Below are 20,684 nucleotides of genomic sequence, written 5' to 3' on the forward strand. Positions count from 1 at the left end.
TGAGTAGAAATGGGAGCGATACAGAGGAAGGAAGGCTGGACAGATGAATGCTTGAGTTAATTGGTGGGTGGATGGGTGGATGCTTGAGTGAACAGTTGGATAAATGCACAGGTAGATGAATGATTAGATGGATGTATGTTTAAGTGCATGTATGTATTCATGCATGCTTGAGTGTATATATGTATGTATGTATGTATGTATGTATGTATGTATGTATGTATAGATGCTTGAGTGAATGTGTGGCTAGATAGATAGATGGATGGGTGTTTTAGTGGATGGCTGATTGTCTGGATGGATTGGTGGATGGTGACTTCCAATGCATTTCCCAGTGTGGGTTTACATTAGCTCAGACCTTCCCTGAGTTATGTCTCCCTATACAGTAATTATCATGGTCGGGACTGGGTGACAAGAGGAGTGAGGAGTTGACTGTCCAGGGGAAAATCCTCAAACTTCAAGCAAACTTCAGAACCCTGTGACTACCCCTGATGGCGTTTCCTGCCATGGGCCTGCTCCCTTGTACTTGTGCGCAGGTTTGCCTGAATCAGGACTGGGCTGAATCAGAACTCTGGAAATATGGTGCTTCTGTGTGGGGCCAGGTAGCTCCAGGCCTGTGATTTAAAGACCACCCTCCAGGTCTTTCTGCTCATTGCACGAGTGTTCTCCCTATCACTGTCCACTTTGTCAACTCTCAACCTAGACTATCCATGTTCTTTCACCTCACATCCACCTTGGCCAGGTCCCAGGATCTGACCCCACCAGTCTCTTTTCAGCCTCCTCTCCGTCCCTGCCTCTGCTAACCTGGTCTTGGCCCCACTCTGTTTCCTTCCTTGTGTAGAGGTGTATGGTAGAGCTGTATGTTCTGTGTTCGCCCCCACTTACCTCCTCCAGTGGTCTCTCTTTCTGCCTTGCTTGACCCAATTCTGGCTCTGTGTTCTCTGGGCAGCCACACTCGGGTCTGTGTGGCCTTTCTGTCTTGTAATAGAATTGTCCTTGCCTTATGTAAAGAATGGCTTGGATTATCTCTTCTTCTTCTGGACCTCATGTCACTCCATGGCTCATCTCTGTTACCACCCCTTATGTCCTTGGCATGTGGTGGGCACACAGAGAGTAGAGGATGGGTACAGTAAAGAGTTGCTTAGCCAGACCCATCTGTGTCCACATGGCCCCGTGCTCTCTCCCATCATCTCCTCCTCGTCTCCCCTTGAAGCCTGTCCTGCCCCAAACTAGAAAACTTGGAACCAAAGCTGACTTCTGTGAGGATCAGTGTCCTTGTTCTACAAGGTCTGGGGACCACCTTCTGTCCTGTGCTCCTGGTCAGCCAGCCCTGGGCTCCTAAGAAGGGAGGTCTCGCTCAAAGGCAGGCTGCCAGGTAGGAGAAGGAAGCTGCCACCTGTTTAAACAACTGACACCCCAAAGGTCCCAGTCAAAGTAGGGTTTGTTCCAGCGAGGCTCCCAGGGTGATGACATATTTGGAATTCAGTTTAAACTAAAAATCACACAGAGACTGTGGGGGCTGAGAAGGTGAAGAGGAGGCTTAGGGTCCAGGGGCTTAGAGGCTTTTAGTTCTGAGTGGGCTCCAGAGAGAACCCAAAGCCAGAGGCTGTGGTAGTGGTACAAATAACAGCAGGTCTCAGGTGGCTGTGTCTCTTTGTTATCTCTTGGGCTGTCTGGGGCCTGGTGTCCTTAATACCTGGCCTGTGAAGAGGGTTTGGAATCAAAGTGCTATTCTTTGGGTTTGGGGTTCCCCATGGCTGGCCGAGGCATTGCTCTGGTCTTGGCTACTGTTCTAATCTCGCCTCTTCTTCAGGTGGGTGACGACTCTCCAGCTGCAAGGATGTTCTGGTCAGACAGGCTCTATCTGAAATGAGCAGGGAGGGGGCCCCTGGAGGCCTCCAAGCCCACAATTCTAGGTCATCTCCCGCAACATCCAGAGATTGGAGTGGTATTTATAGCTGCCAGCGGCCACTGAGGGTGGAGAAGCCAGCACGAGCTATGACGCAGGCCCGACCCCCCTCACTGCCATCCCTCACTCCAGAGCCTTCCTGGGATGTGCAGGAAAGGACTGTGCCTGCTGAGGAAGCAGGCTTTGTCACATTACCGCCCTGAGTCCCGAAGGAGATGAGGTACTAGGGTTGGCCTGGCAGGAGCCTCAGCCTCTCTGGTCTCACCAGGACCTTGTCTAGCCCGAAGAAACAGGATGGGAAGCCTATTAGGGCTCACCTGCCCTGCTAGCCTTATATGCATGATGCCAGTCGCTCTTTCCTTGAAAGATTTGCCCCCTGAAGATAGGGTTCACTGACTTCTTATCCAGGTGAGGCTCCTCTCTCCACAATGGGCAATAGCCCCAGGCTGACTGAAATGGGGCCTGCCAAAACCCTGCTACCACCCCTGCTCTGGTCTTGCCAAGTGGCAGCAGAGAGCCCCAGCTTCTCCTCCTGCGGCACCAAGGGAATGAAACCACAGAAGTGACAGTGTGACAAGGCTGGGCACCTGACTATCAGGGGCAAGGCCTCTTGAAAGGAAGGTAACACCACACAGGCTGGGCCCTTCCTCTGCCCAGCCTTTTTTTTTTTTTTTTTTTTTTTTTTTTTTTTGGTTTTTTGAGACAGGGTTTCTCTGTGTAGCCCTGGCTGTCCTGGAACTCACTCTGTAGACCAGGCTGACTTCGAACTCAGAAATTCACCTGCCTCTGCCTCCCAAGTGCTGGGATTAAAGGCGTGTGCCACCACTGCCCGGCCTCTGCCCAGCCTTAACCTCTCCTGAACAAAGTGGACCATGAGTTCTGTCCAGGTCCCACATGGGCAGCTTTGTGCTGGAGGCAGGTGTCCTGCTCCCCAGTGCCTCTGATTTTCAGCCTGCTGGTTGCTAAGAGTCCTGGAACCTCTATCACAGACTAGGAAGAAGTAGGCAGAGCCAAAGCTTTCTCCCCAGGAACGTGCAATGTAATAGAGAAGGTGAAGCCCATACCAGAAACCTGCAGAAAGTAGGCCACAGGCAGAGCTGATCTACCACCAGGGCTGGAGTTTGGGGGCAGTTGGGGACAGGTACCCAAACAGACCTTACAGACAACAGCAGAAGCAGCACATGAATCAAGGAGGCCAGGAGAGGACAAACTCTCTGGCCAGGTGCAGTTGGTGGAAACCATGGACAGGAACAGGGCCCGGCACAGAACCAAGAGTTAGGACATAGAGGATGGTCTTGGTGATCATGGCAGGATGCAGGGCGTCGGGCACTTGGTAGAAAGCTTTCGAGCCAATGCCTGAGAGTTTTAATTTTATTTAAAGGCCACTTAGGAACCATGATATGCTTTAGAAAAACAAAAAACTATTGGAAGTGTATATGATGGGGGAGGGGTGCACACATTTCCTAGCATGCCTGTGGAAGTCTAGGACAACTTTGTGGAGTTGGTTCTGCCCATGGGTTCCATCAGACTCTTGTTTGTGTGGCAAGCGCCTTTGGCTGCTGAGCCTTCTCATTGGCTAGCCCATGCTAAGTTTTTGAAGAAGACAGTGAGCGGTTCCTAAAGCAGTGTATGTAGTTTACTGCCAAGCATCAAGCATCCTGCCGTGTCAAGAGTCTGCTCTCAACACTCCACAACATTGAAATGGCTTTGTCCCACTGTCCCTCAGCCCACGAGGGAAGCGCTGTCATCAGTGTCAGCCGGTTACTGATGGGGAAATGGTCACTGACTCATCTGACTTGTCATAGGAAGTGGCTAGCCCCTCCCGCACTGCATTCCGAAGTCTTCGCCCAGTGGATGGCTGAGAAATAGAGTCCCTGGGCCAGGGCCAGGTCCAGCCTGTGCTCCACCCAGCAGTAGGGGCCCTCCAGGCACTGCCCCTTCTCGGAGGCCTCTGTAACTTGTGATGAGTCCAGCTTTGTCCTACTGAGGGAGGGATAAGAGGGAAGAGGGAGTGTGAAAATAGAAGTTGTGGCCTGAGGTCAAGAGTTTTCTCCTATAGGTCTTTTTGCTCTCCTAGCTCAGGCAATGGAGGAGATATGGAATGGCCTCCCAAGCCTGGAAGAGATATGGAATGGCCTCTCAAGCCTGGACACCTGAGCAGCATCCCAAGGCTCTCTCCCTAAATGCCAGAGTTGACCAGAGGGCTCCTCTATCTCATGGCTCTCAGACATTTTTGAGCACTTAGTTCAAAGCCTAGGGATATATACAGCAACTAAACCCTGCTCTAAATGACATGGAGGGCCAGGCCCCAGAGACCTGCCTGCCGTGATCACCTCCCTTCATCTGGGGTCCCCTCAGATAGCACAGAAAGAAGGAGAGCCAAGCAAAGGAGAGACTGGGCCATAAAGCTATTGGTGGTCCCATGTTACACCGTCGGGGGGTGGAGGGTGGATGCTGGCCCTTTGAGTCACCAGAGCTCTGTAGAGCAGCTCCCTGGGGAAGGAGCTCTGCTTGCCGTCATTTGATCCCTGCTGGCTTTGAAGATGACTTGGGAGTGGCTGAAACCCAAGAGCCAGAGCTTCTGGCCTGTGCCCTAGATGGCTGTACTGCCCAGGTGGTGGCTCTCCAAGGCACACACTGCTCTGGAGGCTTTCTCTCACCTTCGATCAGCATGCACTCAAGCAGATCAGATCCCAGGGCTGGTCTACTGCCTGAGGAGGTGGGGCTGAACATGGCTCAGGGTAGGCTGGGCCCAAGGGGTGGGGGGTTCCCAGAGGGAGGTGTCATACTTGGTGTGCCCACTTAACACCTCATTAACGACCTCATTAGGGATCCCCTAAGGAAGTGGAAAGTGCTAATTCTTCTCTGAGGTGTCACCAGCACCAGAGACTGACAGTCTCCTCTGGAGGAAGTTCTGAGAAGCTGACAATGGGGTAGAGCTGAGATCTGGTGAACTTCCCTGCAGGGGGCCATCTGGGAAGCCAAGAACTCCCAGCATGCAGCCCCAGCAAAAGGAAGGCTTGGGGGAAGAGCAGTGTGGTGGAGGAAATCTTGGACTGGGTGGGGCGCATGAGGAGGCCTCTGTCCTCAGGGCATGTTGAGTTTGGGTGGGGAAGAGCTCTGCAGTATGACAACCTGAAACTCAGTTGCACACGCAGACAGGCACACAGCTTTCTCATAGGAATGTGGATTTGGAGTGGTCTACAACCTTGTGGCCTTGGGCAGGAGCTCAGTAGTCCCAGCTGTCCCCTCTAGAGAGATGACATTCCTGTCTCACTGACTTGTGGGCCCAAGGAGTCCAAGGAAACAACCCTGGTAGTTTCCTCAGAGATACCACCAGCCCTACCTGAGAAGAGGTCACTCAAGGATTCCTGCAACTGGGAATGGATGGCCAGGGACTTTCTGTTGCAGGACAGCGGACTTAATGCAGAGGTAAAGGTTCTGCACTCACTGCAGGAAACTGAAGAATGAACCAGAATGGGAACAAACCTTGAGCCACTGGCTCTGCAAGTGCTCACCTGCCCCTCCCAGCCCCTCCTCCTCCAAGAAGGGAGTGGCTTCACTATCTCATTTGCGTATAAGGAAACTGAGGCTCAGAAAAGCAATGATCCAGAACTGGAGGGAAGGTGGAGGTTGCTTCTTGGGGCAGCCTCCAGCTGTGTGTACTTGAAAGAGGGAGTGGTCAGGAGATCCAGTGGGGTGAGCTGTACTGCAAGGGATGGGAGGAGACTGGCTGCATGCCTAATGCCACCTGCCTGCTCCAGCCCAGCAGCTCCCAGGGGAAGAGTGCCACCTGAGGCCAGCACAGCCTGCCTGAGCCCCTCCAGGCCACCTCTGCCCAAAGAACTGAAACACGTACGAGAAGCCTATGGGAAGAAAAAGATCTCTAAGAAAGAATTCAGAAGTAAAGCCCGGCCTGGCCAGAGCTAGAGGGACCTTTCACCTTCAGGAACTCCCCCTGCCCAGGACAGAACCTGGGGAGTCCGGTCCAGGCTGCTAAAGAGAGGGTCCTGCCGCTCTCTCTGGCCCTACCTCCCCCATTCCTCAGCAGCCAGCAGCCCTCTCAGAACAGCCAGCAGGAAGCGAAAGGCCCCAATTGATTCCTGGGGAGTTGGCTGGTGTCAGTGGCAGGGCCTGGTGGCAGATGGCAAATTCTTTTCATTGAAGAGGAGTTGGAAAATAATTAGCGTGAGAACGAGAAGTGGAGCTGGTGATAAATGGAGCCTGGTGAGCGACGGAGGGGCGGGGCTGGCCAAGCACGGGCTCTGGAGCCTTATGCCTGCCTCCAGTGGTCACTGAACTGAGTGACCTTGGGCTGGTTTCCTGAACCTCTCTGAGCCTCCGGTTCCTTCATGTGTTAGAAGTATGAAAGAGGGATTCTGTGACAGCTAACAGCACTAAACACTACATAATTAAAAGAACAAAAAGAAAGAGAAACCCTTGTGGCCGAGTACTTGTTGGAAGCATATGTCTGTCTGGTTCAGTGCAGGTGGCCATTGGTCTGGTTGGTTTCTCATTGCCCCACTCCTGTAACTCCAAGCCTGATCCCTAGATGGTGCTTTTATAGGAAAAGGTCTCTTCTGGTCACAAGCCTGATAGAACAACAGGACTGGCTTCACAGCATGACTCATGATGCAGACAGGCAGACTAACTTGGAGGGGTATAGTGAGGACCCCTAATGCTGAGGGGTAGAGGAAGTGAAACTCACCTTCAAGGCTATGGGTTGGGGTGAGAATATGTCAGGTTAGCCTCAGACCCTGGCTGGGGGACAGAAGCCCGACTTTCCTCTCCTGGTCTAGCTGCCCGAGGCACATCATCTATGCTTCCTGGGGCCAGGCATTTGAGGACCTCTCCTGCTGAAATTCTGCCCCGGCCCTGGGCCGACTCAGCTCTGCCTTCTGCTCCAGCACAGCTGATGTGTGAAAAGCAACAGCTTTTGGGCCCCTAACTTGGGTTGAACACGCCCGGGCACAGGCTGGTGGCGCACGCGGCCCTCAGCCCACGCAACTTTCTGTCACCTCCTTTGCTACCATCTCCCTTCCTGTGCTTTCAAAGGCCAGCCCCTTGGCCACCCTGCCCAGGTGGGCTGCAGGCCTGGAAATGAGAAAGGCAATACTTCCTCAGGGAGTCTGGCCCTGGGGTGTGTGTGTGTGTGTGTGTGTGTGTGTGTGAGCCTGAGAAGAAGGCATCAGGCTGACAGACAACACAGGCTGCTGCTGTTGGTCCTCCCTGTGGGGTCTACAGATCTCAAGGTCTTCAGTCTATCCCGAGGACACTCCCTGTGGTTCCTGGCAGCGCTAGGATGTGAGTAGACCTGCGGGTTCTACTACAGTGACCACCTCGCGGAGACCCGAGCCATGCTCAGGCCTATGGCAAGCCCCGTAGGTTGGCACCCATCTGTTCTCACTATAGCCTTGGGAAGGTGGCATCTCACTTTACAAACACAGGAACCATAGAGCTCTGTTCAGGTGGTTGGAGGGGGCTCTGGTGAGCTATCAAGGGGGCATTGGCTGGCAGGTAGAGCAGGTGTGAGCCAAGGGGCTGCTATTTCCCTCCTGGACAGGACAGGGCTGTTGCTAGCCTTGGGGATACAGTGATGGTTTGGGGTGATGTCACAGGGCATTGTATGCCTACCGAGGTCCTAACTCCCAAAGCTCTCAATTGAGTCCGGCAAAAGCAGCAGCCAGGATTTAGGAAGTTAACTATAAGGCAGTCTGTCTGGGGCCAGGTTGGGTTGAGGGGCCTGCAGCCCCCATAAAGGAGTGGTCAAGGAGGACTTCAAAGAGGAGGTGCCTTTGTCTGGCCTAGAAAGAAGAGTGTGTGTGTAAGAATACAGGGTAACCAAGGCATTGTGTCCACCATGGCCTCTGCAGAGAGCAGTAAGCTTTGGGCGAGTGGGGTTATTTCAGAGAGTGTGGACCGGTGAGGGGCTGGAGAGCCTCCCTATCTGGAAGGTCCCTGCCAGGTGAGGGCAGGTTGTGTGCATCCTGAGCCCTTCTGGGATCAAAGAAGGTGCCCAGGCTCATCCCTGTTGCCACATAAACCAGGCATGAGCTGTATTACCTGTAATTCCAGCACCCTGGAGGCAGAAGCAGGAGGAGCAGAAATTTAAGATCTCAAAACAGTTTGAGACCAGCCTGAAATACAGAGACACTATAACCAGATGATGATGGTGGTGGTGGTGGTGATGGTGATGGTGATAATGATGGAGAAGGCAGCACGTGCATTTTTAAAAGAAGTTTGCATTTTTAGGAAGAGGAACTCGCAGAATGGTCAATATTTAACCCAGAGGCCCGAATCATCACCAGGAAAATTTGGCCATGGTAAGGGAGGGGGCAGAAAAAGAGACCCTTTAGGGCTGCCTACCTAAGTAATTCCATCCACATGAAGGGCACTCCTGGAACCCTTCACACCTGCCTGGGTCCTGCCACCCCCTTCACACCCACCCTGGGGCCTGGAACCCCTTCACACCCCCCTGGGGCCTGCCACCCCCTGCATGCCTGCCAAGGTAGGGGAGCAAAGTTCCTGCTGGAGAGGGTGTGGCCTGCCCTAGAAGTCCTCAGGGTCTGGGAGGAGAGTCCTGATCCCACCACGGTTTAGTTTTTAGGGGCCACTCTGGGAGTGGGGTGGTGAAGAGGTGCTTTACAGCCGCTCCAGGCCAGGAAGTGGCCTGGCCCTCCCCCTTCAAAGACATTTCCTCCAAATGAAATCACAGCCCCAGCAGGAGAACAGGCCCCTTATTGTAATGGGCTGGGGTCTCCAAAGAAAGGACGTCTTTCAGGCCCATAAAAATAGAAGCCTTAGGATTTATGAATCTGTACAGGGGATGCCCCCTGCTCCCCCTCTCCCCTCCCCCCTCCCCATCCCGTGACCTAGTGGTGACCAGCTGAAGATTCCACTGCCTTGCCTGGGAGGGCAACTGGGCTGCTCGGGGTTCACACGCACTCCCTCATCCCTCTACCCCCACTGATGTGCTGTGGCACTGGTCCAGCACTGTGAGGGTTCCACAGACCTTCTCTCTTGGCATCCTGGCTGGAACTTTAAGAGGAAAGCATAACCGCCATGTCACAGATAAGGAAACTGAGGCACAACCAGTAAGTTACACAGTTGGGTGGCGGATGCTGGGCTTATAGCTCCTGGACCAGGACTCCTGCCTATGGCATCTAGGACCTCATTGTGTTAGCTGCCCCAGGCAGAAGCTGGAGGGGGTGTTGGAAAGATATGGAACCCCAGTGCCAGTAACAGGACATAGGTGGGGTCGGCCCTCCAAAAGTCTGCCACATCAAAGGAAGGCCCTGGTGCTGACCACAGCTGCTAGCCTCGGACTGCTCATCACTTCACCCCCAAGCTGAGTACAGGTGCTATTGGCCCTGTCATTCCAACGTTGTCATGGTCCTGCAGTCACAGCTACAAGACCTAGGGTCAGAGAGGGCAAGGTAAGGCCAGGCCAGGGCTCTAAGTGCGAAGACCAGGGTGCTGGGTACCTGGTGAGCTACAGTGTTAGCCTTTCTAGACTCCTTGAGGAAGGGTGGGAGAGGAGGTACCCCAGTGTGACTGTGAAAGGGTCATATTCTGCTTGAGGTGATGCACCAGGTTGCTGGCAGGGGCAGGACCCTTCCTGACCAGCCTCTCTGGGCAAGCATGGTATGGCATCTCCCCTGGCCTGAGGAGGGTAAAATACAGGGCCTCAATAGGTGATGGCTCTGTCCAGCCCCACTTCACTGCGTGTTGGGGGGGGGGGGTTGGGGAGTAGGGTGGTGCCACCGCCAGCTTCCCACTTTGTGAGCCACCTGCACACAGGGAGGGAACAGGTCCACTGGCTGTTGGCAGCTCTGCCTGTCCCAGCCTTGCTACCACCCATGAGGCCCCAGCTCCCTCCCATGCATTATTCCAAACTCTAAGCTGTGTCCTGGGCTGCTCGTCCCAGATTTTGCTCCAGTCCTAGGTCCCTGTCCACAGTAGACCTCCCCACCCCCAGCCACCCCTGCAGCAGCTGCTTCTTCACTCTGCATCTTTCTCCTGCTTCTCACAGTCTGCCTGACTCCTCCTTGAGAGTGGGATGATGTCACTTCCTGGCGGGGTGGGAGGAGTAGGCACGACCCCAGCCGCTGCTCAGGCAGTCAGCGCTGCTTCTGGGCACCCCTTGGGAGCATTCAGTGGCTGGTCCTGGGAGATAAGCCCAGCAGAGCCTGTCCTGGCGTGTCGTGCTGCCCAGCCACTTGGCCCCATGCCCCTTCGCCCACTGTCAGGGCTATGCTCACAGACCTAGGAAGGTTTGGCTGGTTCCTTCCCTAGTGAGTTCAGTCTCCATATATGCATGTTTTCTTTGGACCTGTCACTAGGGAGAGGAAGACCTGCTGTCCACCCTAGGCCAGGTGCTCTGTAAACCTCTGCTGGCCCTGGGGACAGCTGCCCTCTAGCAGGTTACCCAGCCCTCTGTAGCAAGGGATCCTCTCTGCACAGGGCACGTGCAGAAGTCTGTCCTGCAGCGAGTCCCGGGTTTCTGCTCAGACCAGCCTTCCACCTCTACTACCACTTTTCTCTCCTAGCTCTAAAGGAGGCCTCTAGCTCCTAGCCTCTCCTGAGCTTAATGGTGGCTGGTTCACACCCAGCTATTTCAGGGAAGTAGGCATCAAACAGTGAAAGCTATCAGGCCGAGGGTGAGTGCGTTAGAGCGGCTGCCATTCTCACAGTGAGGGCCACATGTCCCCTAGCCATAATCCCGACCTGAACCACGACAGTGGCTGAGAGTTTTGTAAGGGTGCAAAACCAAGTCAGTCCATACTCACAGCTCAAAGGTCTCCAGTGAACAAGAACCAAAGGCCTTGCTGTGCAAAGACTCACAGGGAAGAGTCCTTCCCGCTGAGCACCCTCACCCTCTGCCTCTCGCACACTCCTCTCCCAGCCTCCCCAAACCTTCAGTGTTCTTCCAATCTACAGGGCTTTCTGCTAGGGACACTTGTTCTTGGTTCTGAAACCGTAAGTACAGATTTCCTGTGGAAAGACAGGGCCCTGGGAGCCAACTGTCCTGTTGATTCCATATCTGGAGAGAGAGTGAATTTAGGGTCTTTTTGTCTCTTTTCTGAGACCTAGGCTCCCCTCAGAATCATGTTCCTCCTGACTTAGTCTCCCAAGTGCAGGGATTTCAGGCAGGCCAACCAGAGCCTGGGTCTTCAGTTACTATAGATAGGAATGACATTAAGCGGTGGTGGGCAGGAGTGACCTCAGGGGACACGCTGAGATTGGTATCAAGACCTTTGTTGTTAGGGAGCTTGAACTGGCAAGGGGGCAGCTTCTACCTGGGTCAGCATCTCTGCTGCCTGGAGGCTTATTGGCCACCGGTGGGGATTGGTGTCAACACCCAAGATGCCTACCACACCTGGTAGTAGCCCAGACTATTGCAGGGCCCCCTTCTTGCTTTCAGGAGGTGAGCGCCTGGCCCGCTGAGCCTCCCAGAGCTGCCAGCCATGCCCGGGATCGTGGTGTTCCGGCGGCGCTGGTCTGTGGGCAGCGATGACCTCGTCCTGCCAGCTATCTTCCTCTTCCTGCTACACACCACCTGGTGAGTCTCAGCACTGACAGCATGGTCCTGGTTACCTGTTCTTCCTTGCCAGGCCCAAACCTGGCTCTGCCCTGCTCCCAAGCACTCCTCCGGGTATTCCCCCCGAGGATTCAGGACCCCCTCTGGCCAGCAGTCCTCCTGACCTCAGCAGTGGGGATAGGAGTTATTGCCGATGCCTCCCAGCACTGACAGTCGGGGACATCTTGTTGGGGGAGATATCTGCCTTCTTTTTCTCCTGCTGAGCAGCACAAGGCACAGAGACAGCCCACCCTTGTTCACCTGTACCCCTCTGTAGGTTTGTAATCCTGTCTGTGGTGCTCTTCGGCTTGGTCTATAACCCACACGAGGCCTGCTCCCTGAACCTGGTGGACCACGGCCGAGGCTACCTGGGCATCCTTCTGAGCTGTATGATTGCCGAAATGGCTATCATCTGGCTGAGCATGCGTGGGGGCATCCTCTACACAGAACCCCGGGACTCCATGCAGTACGTGCTCTACGTGCGCCTGGGTAAGGGACCCCCACGGTGGGGGGGCTGGGACCCTTCTAGGGCTACCCTTCTCCTGCACTCATTCACTCTCTCAGGGTTTGGTTACAAACACAAACTGAGTCAGCCCTGAAGAGCATGGGGTGCCTGACTGGACTGACAGTCCAGCCCACCAGCTGTTTTGTGAATCTTTTCATTAGGGAGCACACTCATTTATATTTTGCTTTTTGTGTTTTGGTACCATAATAGCAGCTGAGAAATTGCTTTTGTGACTGGATGGCCACAGAATCTGAAATGCTTGCTCAAATGCTTGCTCTCGTGGCCCCTCATAGGCAAACTTAGTTGAGCCCTATTCGAAACTGTGAGCTTGTCTGCAAAATGTGTTGGTGATCCTTCTGAAACAGATCAGGAAACCCCTGAGGCCAGGCTGAGCCAGCTCCCCAGCTCCCCAGCCTATATCGCTTTTGGGCCATGTCCTAGCATCCTCTGGGGTATTCCCAGAGAGCACTTCTCTCAAACTTCTCCACTGCTCCTGGGGAGGAGAGTGTTAGCTTTGTTTTGAAGATGAGGACCCGAGGCCAGGAAGACTAATCAGCTCTTTCAAGGTCACACAGCTAAGTCACGTTAGAAGGGTCAGAGCTGGGATTTGAACCCGTGCTGCTGTTCTAGCTCCATTGTCTAGACTCTTAGCTGCTGTACTTTGTTGGCCCTGCCAAGCTGTCTTATCTCCTTCCCACTCCCCCTGGGGCTCTGGACTTAGTACCCTGATGGAACGAGTGCATGGCCACCATTGGTTGGCTCCTGGGCCTCCTCTCATCCTCCTACCCCACCAAACTTTCTTTTTTTTTTAAAGATTTATTTATTTATTATATGTAAGTATACTGTAGCTGTCTTCAGACACTCCAGAAGAGGGAGTCAGATCTCATTACGGATGGTTGTGAGCCACCATGTGGTTGCTGGGATTTGAACTCCAGACCTTTGGAAGAGCAGTCGGGTGCTCTTACCCACTGAGCCATCTCACCAGCCCCCCCACCAAACTTTCATAAGTTCCAGGCTTCAGTGTCCTGTGACGAAGTTATTGGCAGTCTCAAATAGGGATGAGGAAGCTGAGGCTCAGAGAGATTAGGTAACTTGCCTACAGTGAGTCTGGCTCCAGAGTTCTTGTGTGAAACTGAGAGATCCTGAAGAAGCTGAGAAGTACTTGTCCGCTCTTCACCCGTGCAGTCACAGTCCCGGGAGGCAATGGGGACACGAGGGCACAATGCAAGAGACCAGGCAGCAGAGCCAGGATGAGGTTCCTGGGCCCTCCCTTCCCTGGTGGCAGACTGTGGCCTGTAGCCTTTACTCAGAACCTGCCTCTCCTTGCAGCCATCTTGGTGATTGAGTTCATCTATGCTATCGTGGGCATCGTCTGGCTCACACAGTACTACACCTCCTGCAATGACCTCACTGCTAAGAATGTCACCCTCGGTATGCACCCCATCTGCCCCACCAGCGAAGCCAGCCCTGGGGTGGAGGTAATAGGACCCAGCTTGAAGAGAAAGGGGCTCAGGTGCCACTCTAGGGAGACACCCAAGCGCGGGTGCACCCTTCACCCAGTGTTCTGCCCTCCCACTTGGGTCCTCACCAGGGGAGCAGCAGCAGACACAGAACTGTCCAGGCAGCACTAGGGCTGTTCATCACCTTCTCAAAAGTCTGCTCTGTGCCATGTGTGGGCCTTGAAGACCACAGCTTCTGAGCCTTGCTCTTGAACCTAAGAAACAGCTGGGAACATAGAGGCCACAGTGTCCTTTGTTCATTGCTCACGACCCAGGAAGGTGAACCCAACACCAGTTCTTCCTTCTCGTTGCTGCCGCCACAGGAATGGTTGTCTGCAACTGGGTGGTCATTCTTAGCGTCTGCATCACTGTCCTCTGCGTCTTTGACCCCACGGGCCGCACCTTCGTCAAGCTGAGAGCCACCAAGAGGAGGCAGCGCAATCTGCGGACTTACAACCTGCGGTTAGTCCACTGGGCTGGCTGGCGGGCAGGGGTGGGGGTGGGTGCAGGAGGGCGGCGTCCTAGTAAGCTTTGAAGACTGGTGGGCAGAGGAGGGTCTTGTTCCCTCCCACACTGCACAGTCTCACTGCCTCTTCTGTTCTTGAAAAGGTAAGAATAGTCTGGGTGTGGTGGCATATGCCTTCCATCCCAGCACTCGCTACTAGTGAGGCAGAGGCATTCAGACCAGTTCAAGGCCACCCTAGTCTACATAGCAAGTTCGAGGCCAGCCAGAGCTACATAATGAGATTCTGTTTTTTTGTTTTGTTTTGGTTTGGTTTGGTTTTTTTCTTTTTTCTTTTTTTTTTTTTTTTTTGGTTTTTTTCGAGACAGGGTTTCTCTGTGTAGCCCTCGGCTGTCCTGGAACTCACTCTGTAGATCAGGCTGGCCTCGAACTCAGAAATCCGCCTGCCTCTGCCTCCCAAGTGCTGGGATTAAAGGCACCACCACATCTGGCTTGTTTATTATTATTATTTTTTTATTATTTTTATTTTAGATATCCAAGAATGTCCATGGGTATATATAAAACGCAATAGTGTAAGCATACATAGTAACAATTCAGGAAAGGAGCAGGGGAAAGAGAAGAATGCTCAAGGAGAGGAGCCTGGCAGGGCTTGGGGAGAGGGAAGAGAAGAGAAAATGATGTCATCATATTATGTTCTCAAAAATAAAAGAAATAATTAAGAACAGAAGCGTGCCTGTGACAGCATTGCCTGTCAAGGGGATAAAATTCATTCACCCAATTTGCCAGTGTTAAAAGTGAGAGTTGTATCTTTTTCTTTTTTAGTTTTTATTCATGTGGGCACAAAGCAAACATAAAAATTAAAAAATAAAACCTGAAAAAAGGTAAGAATAGCAGTTGCTGGCTCAGGATGTTGTTGTGAGGTTTAAGTGAGATAATATATACCAAGTGGTTAACACTGTGGGCAAACGGCTGAGTTAATGGAGAGCCACTCAGCGGCAGCAGCCGGACACACACTCAGTTATAGTAACGGCAGAAGACACAAGCTTTGTTCAGAGTGAGTCACAAGCCGGGTCCTCCCTGTAATGGGGGTGGAGAAACCAAGGTCCAGAGTTCAAGTGGTTGCCTGGTTACAGGGTAAAGCCAGGACCAGCTCTCAGCCTCATTTTGGAACCCTTACTTAACAACTGTTAGAGAGCCATTCGTGGCAGCACACACCTTTAATCTCATCACTCGGGAGGCAGAGGCAGGCGGATTTCTGAGTTCGAGGCCAGCCTGGTAAAGTGAGTTCCAGGACAGCCGGGGCTATTTTTTTTTTTAATTAATTTATTTATTATATATAAGTACACTGCAGCTGTCTTCAGACACTCCAGAAGAGGGCGCCAGATCTCGTTACGGATGGTTGTGAGCCACCATGTGGTTGCTGGGATTTGAACTCTGGACCTTCGGAAGAGCAGTCGGGTGCTCTTACCCACTGAGCCATCTCACCAGCCCCAGCCAGGGCTATACAGAGAAACCATGTCTCGAAAAAAACAAAAAACAAAAAAACAAAAAAACAAAAAACAAAAAAAACCCAACTGTTAGGTGAGGCTGCCTCTAGGTCTCAGAGGCTATAAGAAGTCAATCAAGGAAGACTTCCTGGAGGAGATTTCGCTTGGTGTTTAAAAGAGAGAAGAGAATATCCAGCATGGCCATAGTGACTTTTATTGAAAGCAAGGGCTCCCAGGATGAGTCACCATAGCCCCCACAATCGGGCTCCTCCTGGAAGGCAGGCCCCATGCTTAGCCCTTTGTGGTTAATCAGTACTTTTGCTACCCCAGAGCAGCTGTGAGACCCCTTTCTACAGATCTGAGTCACTGCCCCAAGCCACAGTGGCAGGGTGTGGAATGGTATCCATGTCCAGCCCAGGGAAGACGGCTGCCAAGACCCCAACTCATGCCTCAGACCTTCCATGTCAGCCCACCAACTTGTCACCGCCTCCAGCACCACACCCATGCCTGGTCTGGCCACCTCCCAGGCTGAAATGTCAGGCCTTGGAGCCAGGGCTCCACAGCCCTTACTTCCCTTCCCTCAGTGTAACTGGCCACCGCCCCTGTCCCACTTTGCCTGCTGAGCCCGAGCCGCACCCGACCTGTTTCTGGGCTCCAGGGCCCTGGAGAAAACGTCCTTCCCTTCCTGACTCCGGGTGATTGCCTTTGGGGCTCCAGGCGGTAGGAGCCATTACTGCAGGGGCTGGTGCTCACTGTCATTTTAATTAGGAGGCTCCCTGTGGTTTCCAGGCCCTGTCAGGAGGCCATAGCTTGCAGGCCCTTGACCTGTAGTGGTTTCTCCAGGTCTCCCGCAAGGCTGGAGAGCACATTCCGGCTGCGGGGCTTTGTCAGGCCGACTACCTGCCCTTCACTGGCTCTAAAACTAACATTTTTTTCCTAACGGGGACATTTTTCAAGCAGTCAACTCCCAAGGGCAGGGACATGCACACCCTTGCTGCCACATGGTTGTTATTTTGGTTTCTGAAAGCCGGGAGTGTGTCTAAGTTTTGGTCCTTTCTCTTTCCAGTGAAATCTGGTGGAGGACTGGGGGAGGCTGTTTTCCCCGCTCTTTCCCAGGAGGCTTGACCTTGGGTTTTTGTAGGAAGGAATGTCTGCCCCCTTTTACACAGTGAGCCTCCCAACAGACAGGGCTGTCGGGGTCCATGAACTTCCTGTCCAGACTTGGTATGTGTCTCTCTGGCGTGACCAGTAGCCTGAAGGGTTGTTGCACTTGACCAACCTGTCAGCTTCTCACACAACCCTACACTCATCTGCCCCCTGGCGTTCATGAGCGGTTCGCAGTGGCGTGAGCATTTCCATCTGGCCAGAGGCTAGGGAGGAAATGTCTCATTCTGCATTTGAAGGCCCTTTTGGATCAGAAAGCAAAATGTATGTGATGCCCTGAGAACTGAGCTTCACTCCTTCTTCATCAAGCCCTTGGGCGGTGGACAATGGTATATGATGCAAGGATGCTCCATTTTCTAGGGACTGCAGGTCCCTGGGACAGCTGGTCTCTTACATCATCCCTAGCCCCTCCCGGTGCCTCCTTTTTGGTCAGCTGCCTGCCTATGTAACCAGGGTTAAAGGAGTGGAAAGCAGTTCTTGGCTGCACATAAGAGTCAAGAGGCACACCGAGAGCCAGTCTGTCATTCCTGATGACTGTTAAGTGACTTGAATGCATCTGAGTACTACCTTGCCTTTTGCCCCTGACTCGGTGACAGGCTTTTAAGGGGACAGAACATTGCTCAAAACCCAGTCACAGCCTCTTCTGGCTTTGTTTTGAGATTCTGTGTTTAGTGTCAGGGCTATTGTCTCTTTTTTCTTTCCTTCCTTTCTTCTTCTTCTTCTTCTTCTTCTTCTTCTTCTTCTTCTTCTTCTTCTTCTTCTTCTTCTTCTTCTTCTTCTTCTTCGTCTTCTTCTTCTTCTTCTTCCTCTCTCTCTCCTTCCTTCCTTCCTTCCTTCCTTCCTTCCTTCCTTCCTTTCTTTCTTCCTTCCTTCCTTTCTTTCTTTCTTTCTTTCTTTCTTTCTTTCTTTCTTTCTTTCTTTCTTTCTTTCTTCTTCCTTCCTTTCTTTTTCCTTTCCTTTCTTTCTTTTTCCTTTTTTCTTTCTTTCCTTTTTTTTTGAGCCCTGACTATCCTGGAATTTGCTCTGTAGACCAGACTAACCTCGAATTCACAGAAATCCATCTGCCTGCCACTCCCTCCCAAGTGCTGGGCTTAAAGGAATGAGCCAAGATCCGTGATATCAGAGTTACCTTTGTGCTCAAAATGCACCAGCTTCCTAGGTGTCCGGGATGGGATCCCGTCATGGGAAAGTAGCTTCTTGTTCTCTCTGCTCATTGACTCCTGAGCCCCCTAACTCCCCACCTGACCTGAGGGGGACAGCAGAGGATCAGAGGGGGAAACCATGCAGGCAGTATACCTGCCCTACCCAGACAGCAGCTGGGGAGTGTGAGGGCCTCTAGAGCTCACCAGGTTGGCTAGCAACACCCTGGCTGGCTGACAGCTAGGTCACTGGCTATGCAGCTGTAGGTAGCCTGCTGCCTAGCCTCCCCAGGCCCACTGGAGAGCTCCTTGTTGTATCCTGGGAACAGGCCATCCTATTTCTATAACATCTGGCCACCTCCTCTAATCCAGCCCCGTGACCTGACACATGCAACTGTTTACCTTCCCAGGCACCGGTTAGAGGAGGGTCAGGCCACCAGCTGGTCCCGCCGTCTAAAAGTGTTCCTCTGTTGCACCCGGACAAAGGATTCCCAGTCAGTAAGTACCCATAGTTGCTTGCCTCGGGTCTTCTCTCTGCCATACAAGTGCCTTTCACTCCTCTGGTAATGCTAGGTGGATGGGCTGGTAGGAAGTGGGACATTGTGAGCAGAGTAACAGCCTGCTTGTGGGACAGTCTGGCCTTTTCACTGAAGTACTGTCCGTCCCTGCAAAGCAGACATTCACCTGTTTCACTGTGGAAACAGAAAGCCTTGATGACTGATTTGGTACCCTTGGAACATGGTTTAATTTAAAAGTACCATGTGGTCAGCAGTGGATGGAGCTGGAAGGTCTGGGGTGCTGTTGAGTGCTTAGCCTGGGGCTGGATGGCACACATCTCTGAGGTCGGAGATGTGGACAGACCAATAGTGTTGAGGAGCAAGCTCTGCAGAAGGTGGCTCTGAGCAGGAAGGGAGATAGAACCCCTCAGAGTTGGGTAGGCAGGTTAGCAGCCATCCAGCCCTACCCCTCGTTTTGTAGATCAGTCAGCTGAGACCCAGAAAGATGGACTGATTTGCTCAGTATCCCACAGCTAGGTAGTAGCAGAGCTAGAGAAGTCAGAAGACCACTCAGACACCCTGGGGAAGCCTGGAGTGGCCCTTCCCTAACAGTACCCACCAGGGACCTTAGAGCGAGTACCTAAGGAAGGCAGCCCAGAGTTCTCTGGCAGCTGGGGAGTACCTCATGGGGCTGTCTGGGAATGCCTGAGAGATCCTGGTCCAGGCCTGGCTGCAGGCATGCCTTGCAGAGGGCAGGGAATGGAGCCCTAGAGGTGGAACCCAGGCTGGCCTGGGCCTGTGATAGGCCCACTCTCCACCCCATAAAACACAGGGTCAGCACTGCTGTGAGGAGCCAGGGAGAAGAGCACCGGCCTGTTAGACACAGACAGCCAGGGGCAGACCCCATAGGACAGATCTTTCTCCAGCTTGTAAGGAGCCAGGGAGAAGAGCACAGGCCTGTTAGACACAGACAGCCAGGGGCAGACCCCAGAGGACGGATCTTTCTCCAGCTTGTATTTTGTCGCCAAAGAACTATACTTGAATGCCAGTCTTTGAAAATTTTACACAACCGCCTGTGTGTTCACACCTGGCGCCCTGAGCTGAGCAGCTGAAGCTGAGCACTGTTCTGTGTGGCCCCTTAGAGGTCTGAGCTGGTAGCCACTGGCGTCTTCCTCCTGACTTGCCAGGCACTCGAGGATGAGACCAGTGAGATAGATTCAGTTGCTGTGAGTTTGTTCTCGCTCTGCCCTCTCCTAATAGGTTCAAGGCAACAAAAGGCAGGGGAAACCCAGGACCACAGCTAGCAGGGCTTGTCTGCCTCTGATCTTTCCTTTTTACCCAAGGGCCGGGGCCAACTTGAAGCCAGACAGGCCACTGACTATGAATTGTGCTTCTCACGCACAACACAGGGGCCCTGAGCTGCTGAGAAGTAAGGGAACCTCGAGGTTTGGGAGATGTAGCAGGACTTCCAGGGTCACAGCTGGTGGGACAGCGGTAGTCGGATGCCTTTTGTGGCTTCACTTCTAGAGAAGGGTGCCTGGACTTGATCCTGGGTATCTAGAGAGAGAAGAGGTATCCGCCTAGGTTGGCACCTGCGAACCAAGGGACCTCAGTGGAGAGAAGAGGCCTGGGAGGTGGAGAAGGGTCAGCAGCTAAGATGGTAAAAGAACAGAAACAAAACAGAGTCTCCAGGTTCCTGCCATAAGGAGGTGCCGCATGCCCGAGGGCAAAGCTGCCCAGAATCATGGCGGTTTCCGGTCACCTTGCCCTTGGTGTTCACTCATGGTCTCTCCTCTCTCCTGCTGCCCCGCCCCTGCCTCCTGCCATCCCGGGCCTCGCTTGACAGGATGCCTACTCAGAAATCGCCTACCTCTTTGCTGAATTTTTTCGTGACCTCGACATCGTGCCCTCCGACATCATTGCTGGCCTGGTGCTGCTTAGGCAGCGGCAGCGAGCCAAACGCAATGCGGTGCTGGACGAGGTAAGCACCCACCAGCTCCCCTGTGGGCTCCTGCTGCACAGCCTGTGGCATCCTCTCCCCGTGGGCCCCCGGGCCGCTGTGACTGCTCACCACCATCCACTGTCCTAGCTGGAACCGTCCAGCAGAGTTGTCTGCACCACATGTGGCTGCTTCTGAGGCCAGCCTCTGAGGATGTCCCGTTCACCGGGGCTCGATGGCCAGCGCCGGCTCCAGTGCCTCAGCCTCTGTCTGAAATTTGCCCTGGCCCCTGTCCTCACCAACAGGCTAGTTCTGGTCTCTGGACTTCTTATACAAAATCCCTTTCCCTAGCCGGGCGTGGTGGCGCACGCCTTTAATCCCAGCACTCGGGAGGCAGAGGCAGGCGGATTTCTGAGTTCGAGGCCAGCCTGGTCTACAAAGTGAGTTCCAGGACAGCCAAGGCTACACAGAGAAACCCTATCTCGAAAAACCAAAAAAAAAAAAAAAA

The 20,684-nt window shown here is 53.3% G+C and overlaps 1 protein-coding gene across 2 annotated transcripts in view; it reads left to right on the forward strand.

Moving 5' to 3' along the window:
* Positions 1–20,684, forward strand: part of Dagla (diacylglycerol lipase alpha) — a 60,206-nt gene that overhangs the window by 21,693 nt on the left and 17,829 nt on the right. The window contains exons 1-7 of one of the 2 annotated variants that reach the window (XM_029472876.2): positions 7,937–8,226; positions 11,328–11,465; positions 11,761–11,972; positions 13,318–13,419; positions 13,811–13,949; positions 18,151–18,238; positions 20,084–20,218. In XM_029472876.2, coding sequence (XP_029328736.1) covers positions 11,371–11,465; positions 11,761–11,972; positions 13,318–13,419; positions 13,811–13,949; positions 18,151–18,238; positions 20,084–20,218 — 771 coding nt within the window. In that variant the 5' untranslated portion in view covers positions 7,937–8,226; positions 11,328–11,370. Of the gene's footprint in view, positions 1–7,936; positions 8,227–11,327; positions 11,466–11,760; positions 11,973–13,317; positions 13,420–13,810; positions 13,950–18,150; positions 18,239–20,083; positions 20,219–20,684 lie in introns of those variants that run through there. The other variant, XM_021151959.3, reaches the window with a different exon arrangement.

The sequence above is a fragment of the Mus caroli genome, unplaced genomic scaffold, assembly GCF_978045245.1.
Source record: "Mus caroli unplaced genomic scaffold, Mus_caroli_1 scaffold_20, whole genome shotgun sequence".
NCBI classification, from domain to species: domain Eukaryota; kingdom Metazoa; phylum Chordata; class Mammalia; order Rodentia; family Muridae; genus Mus; species Mus caroli.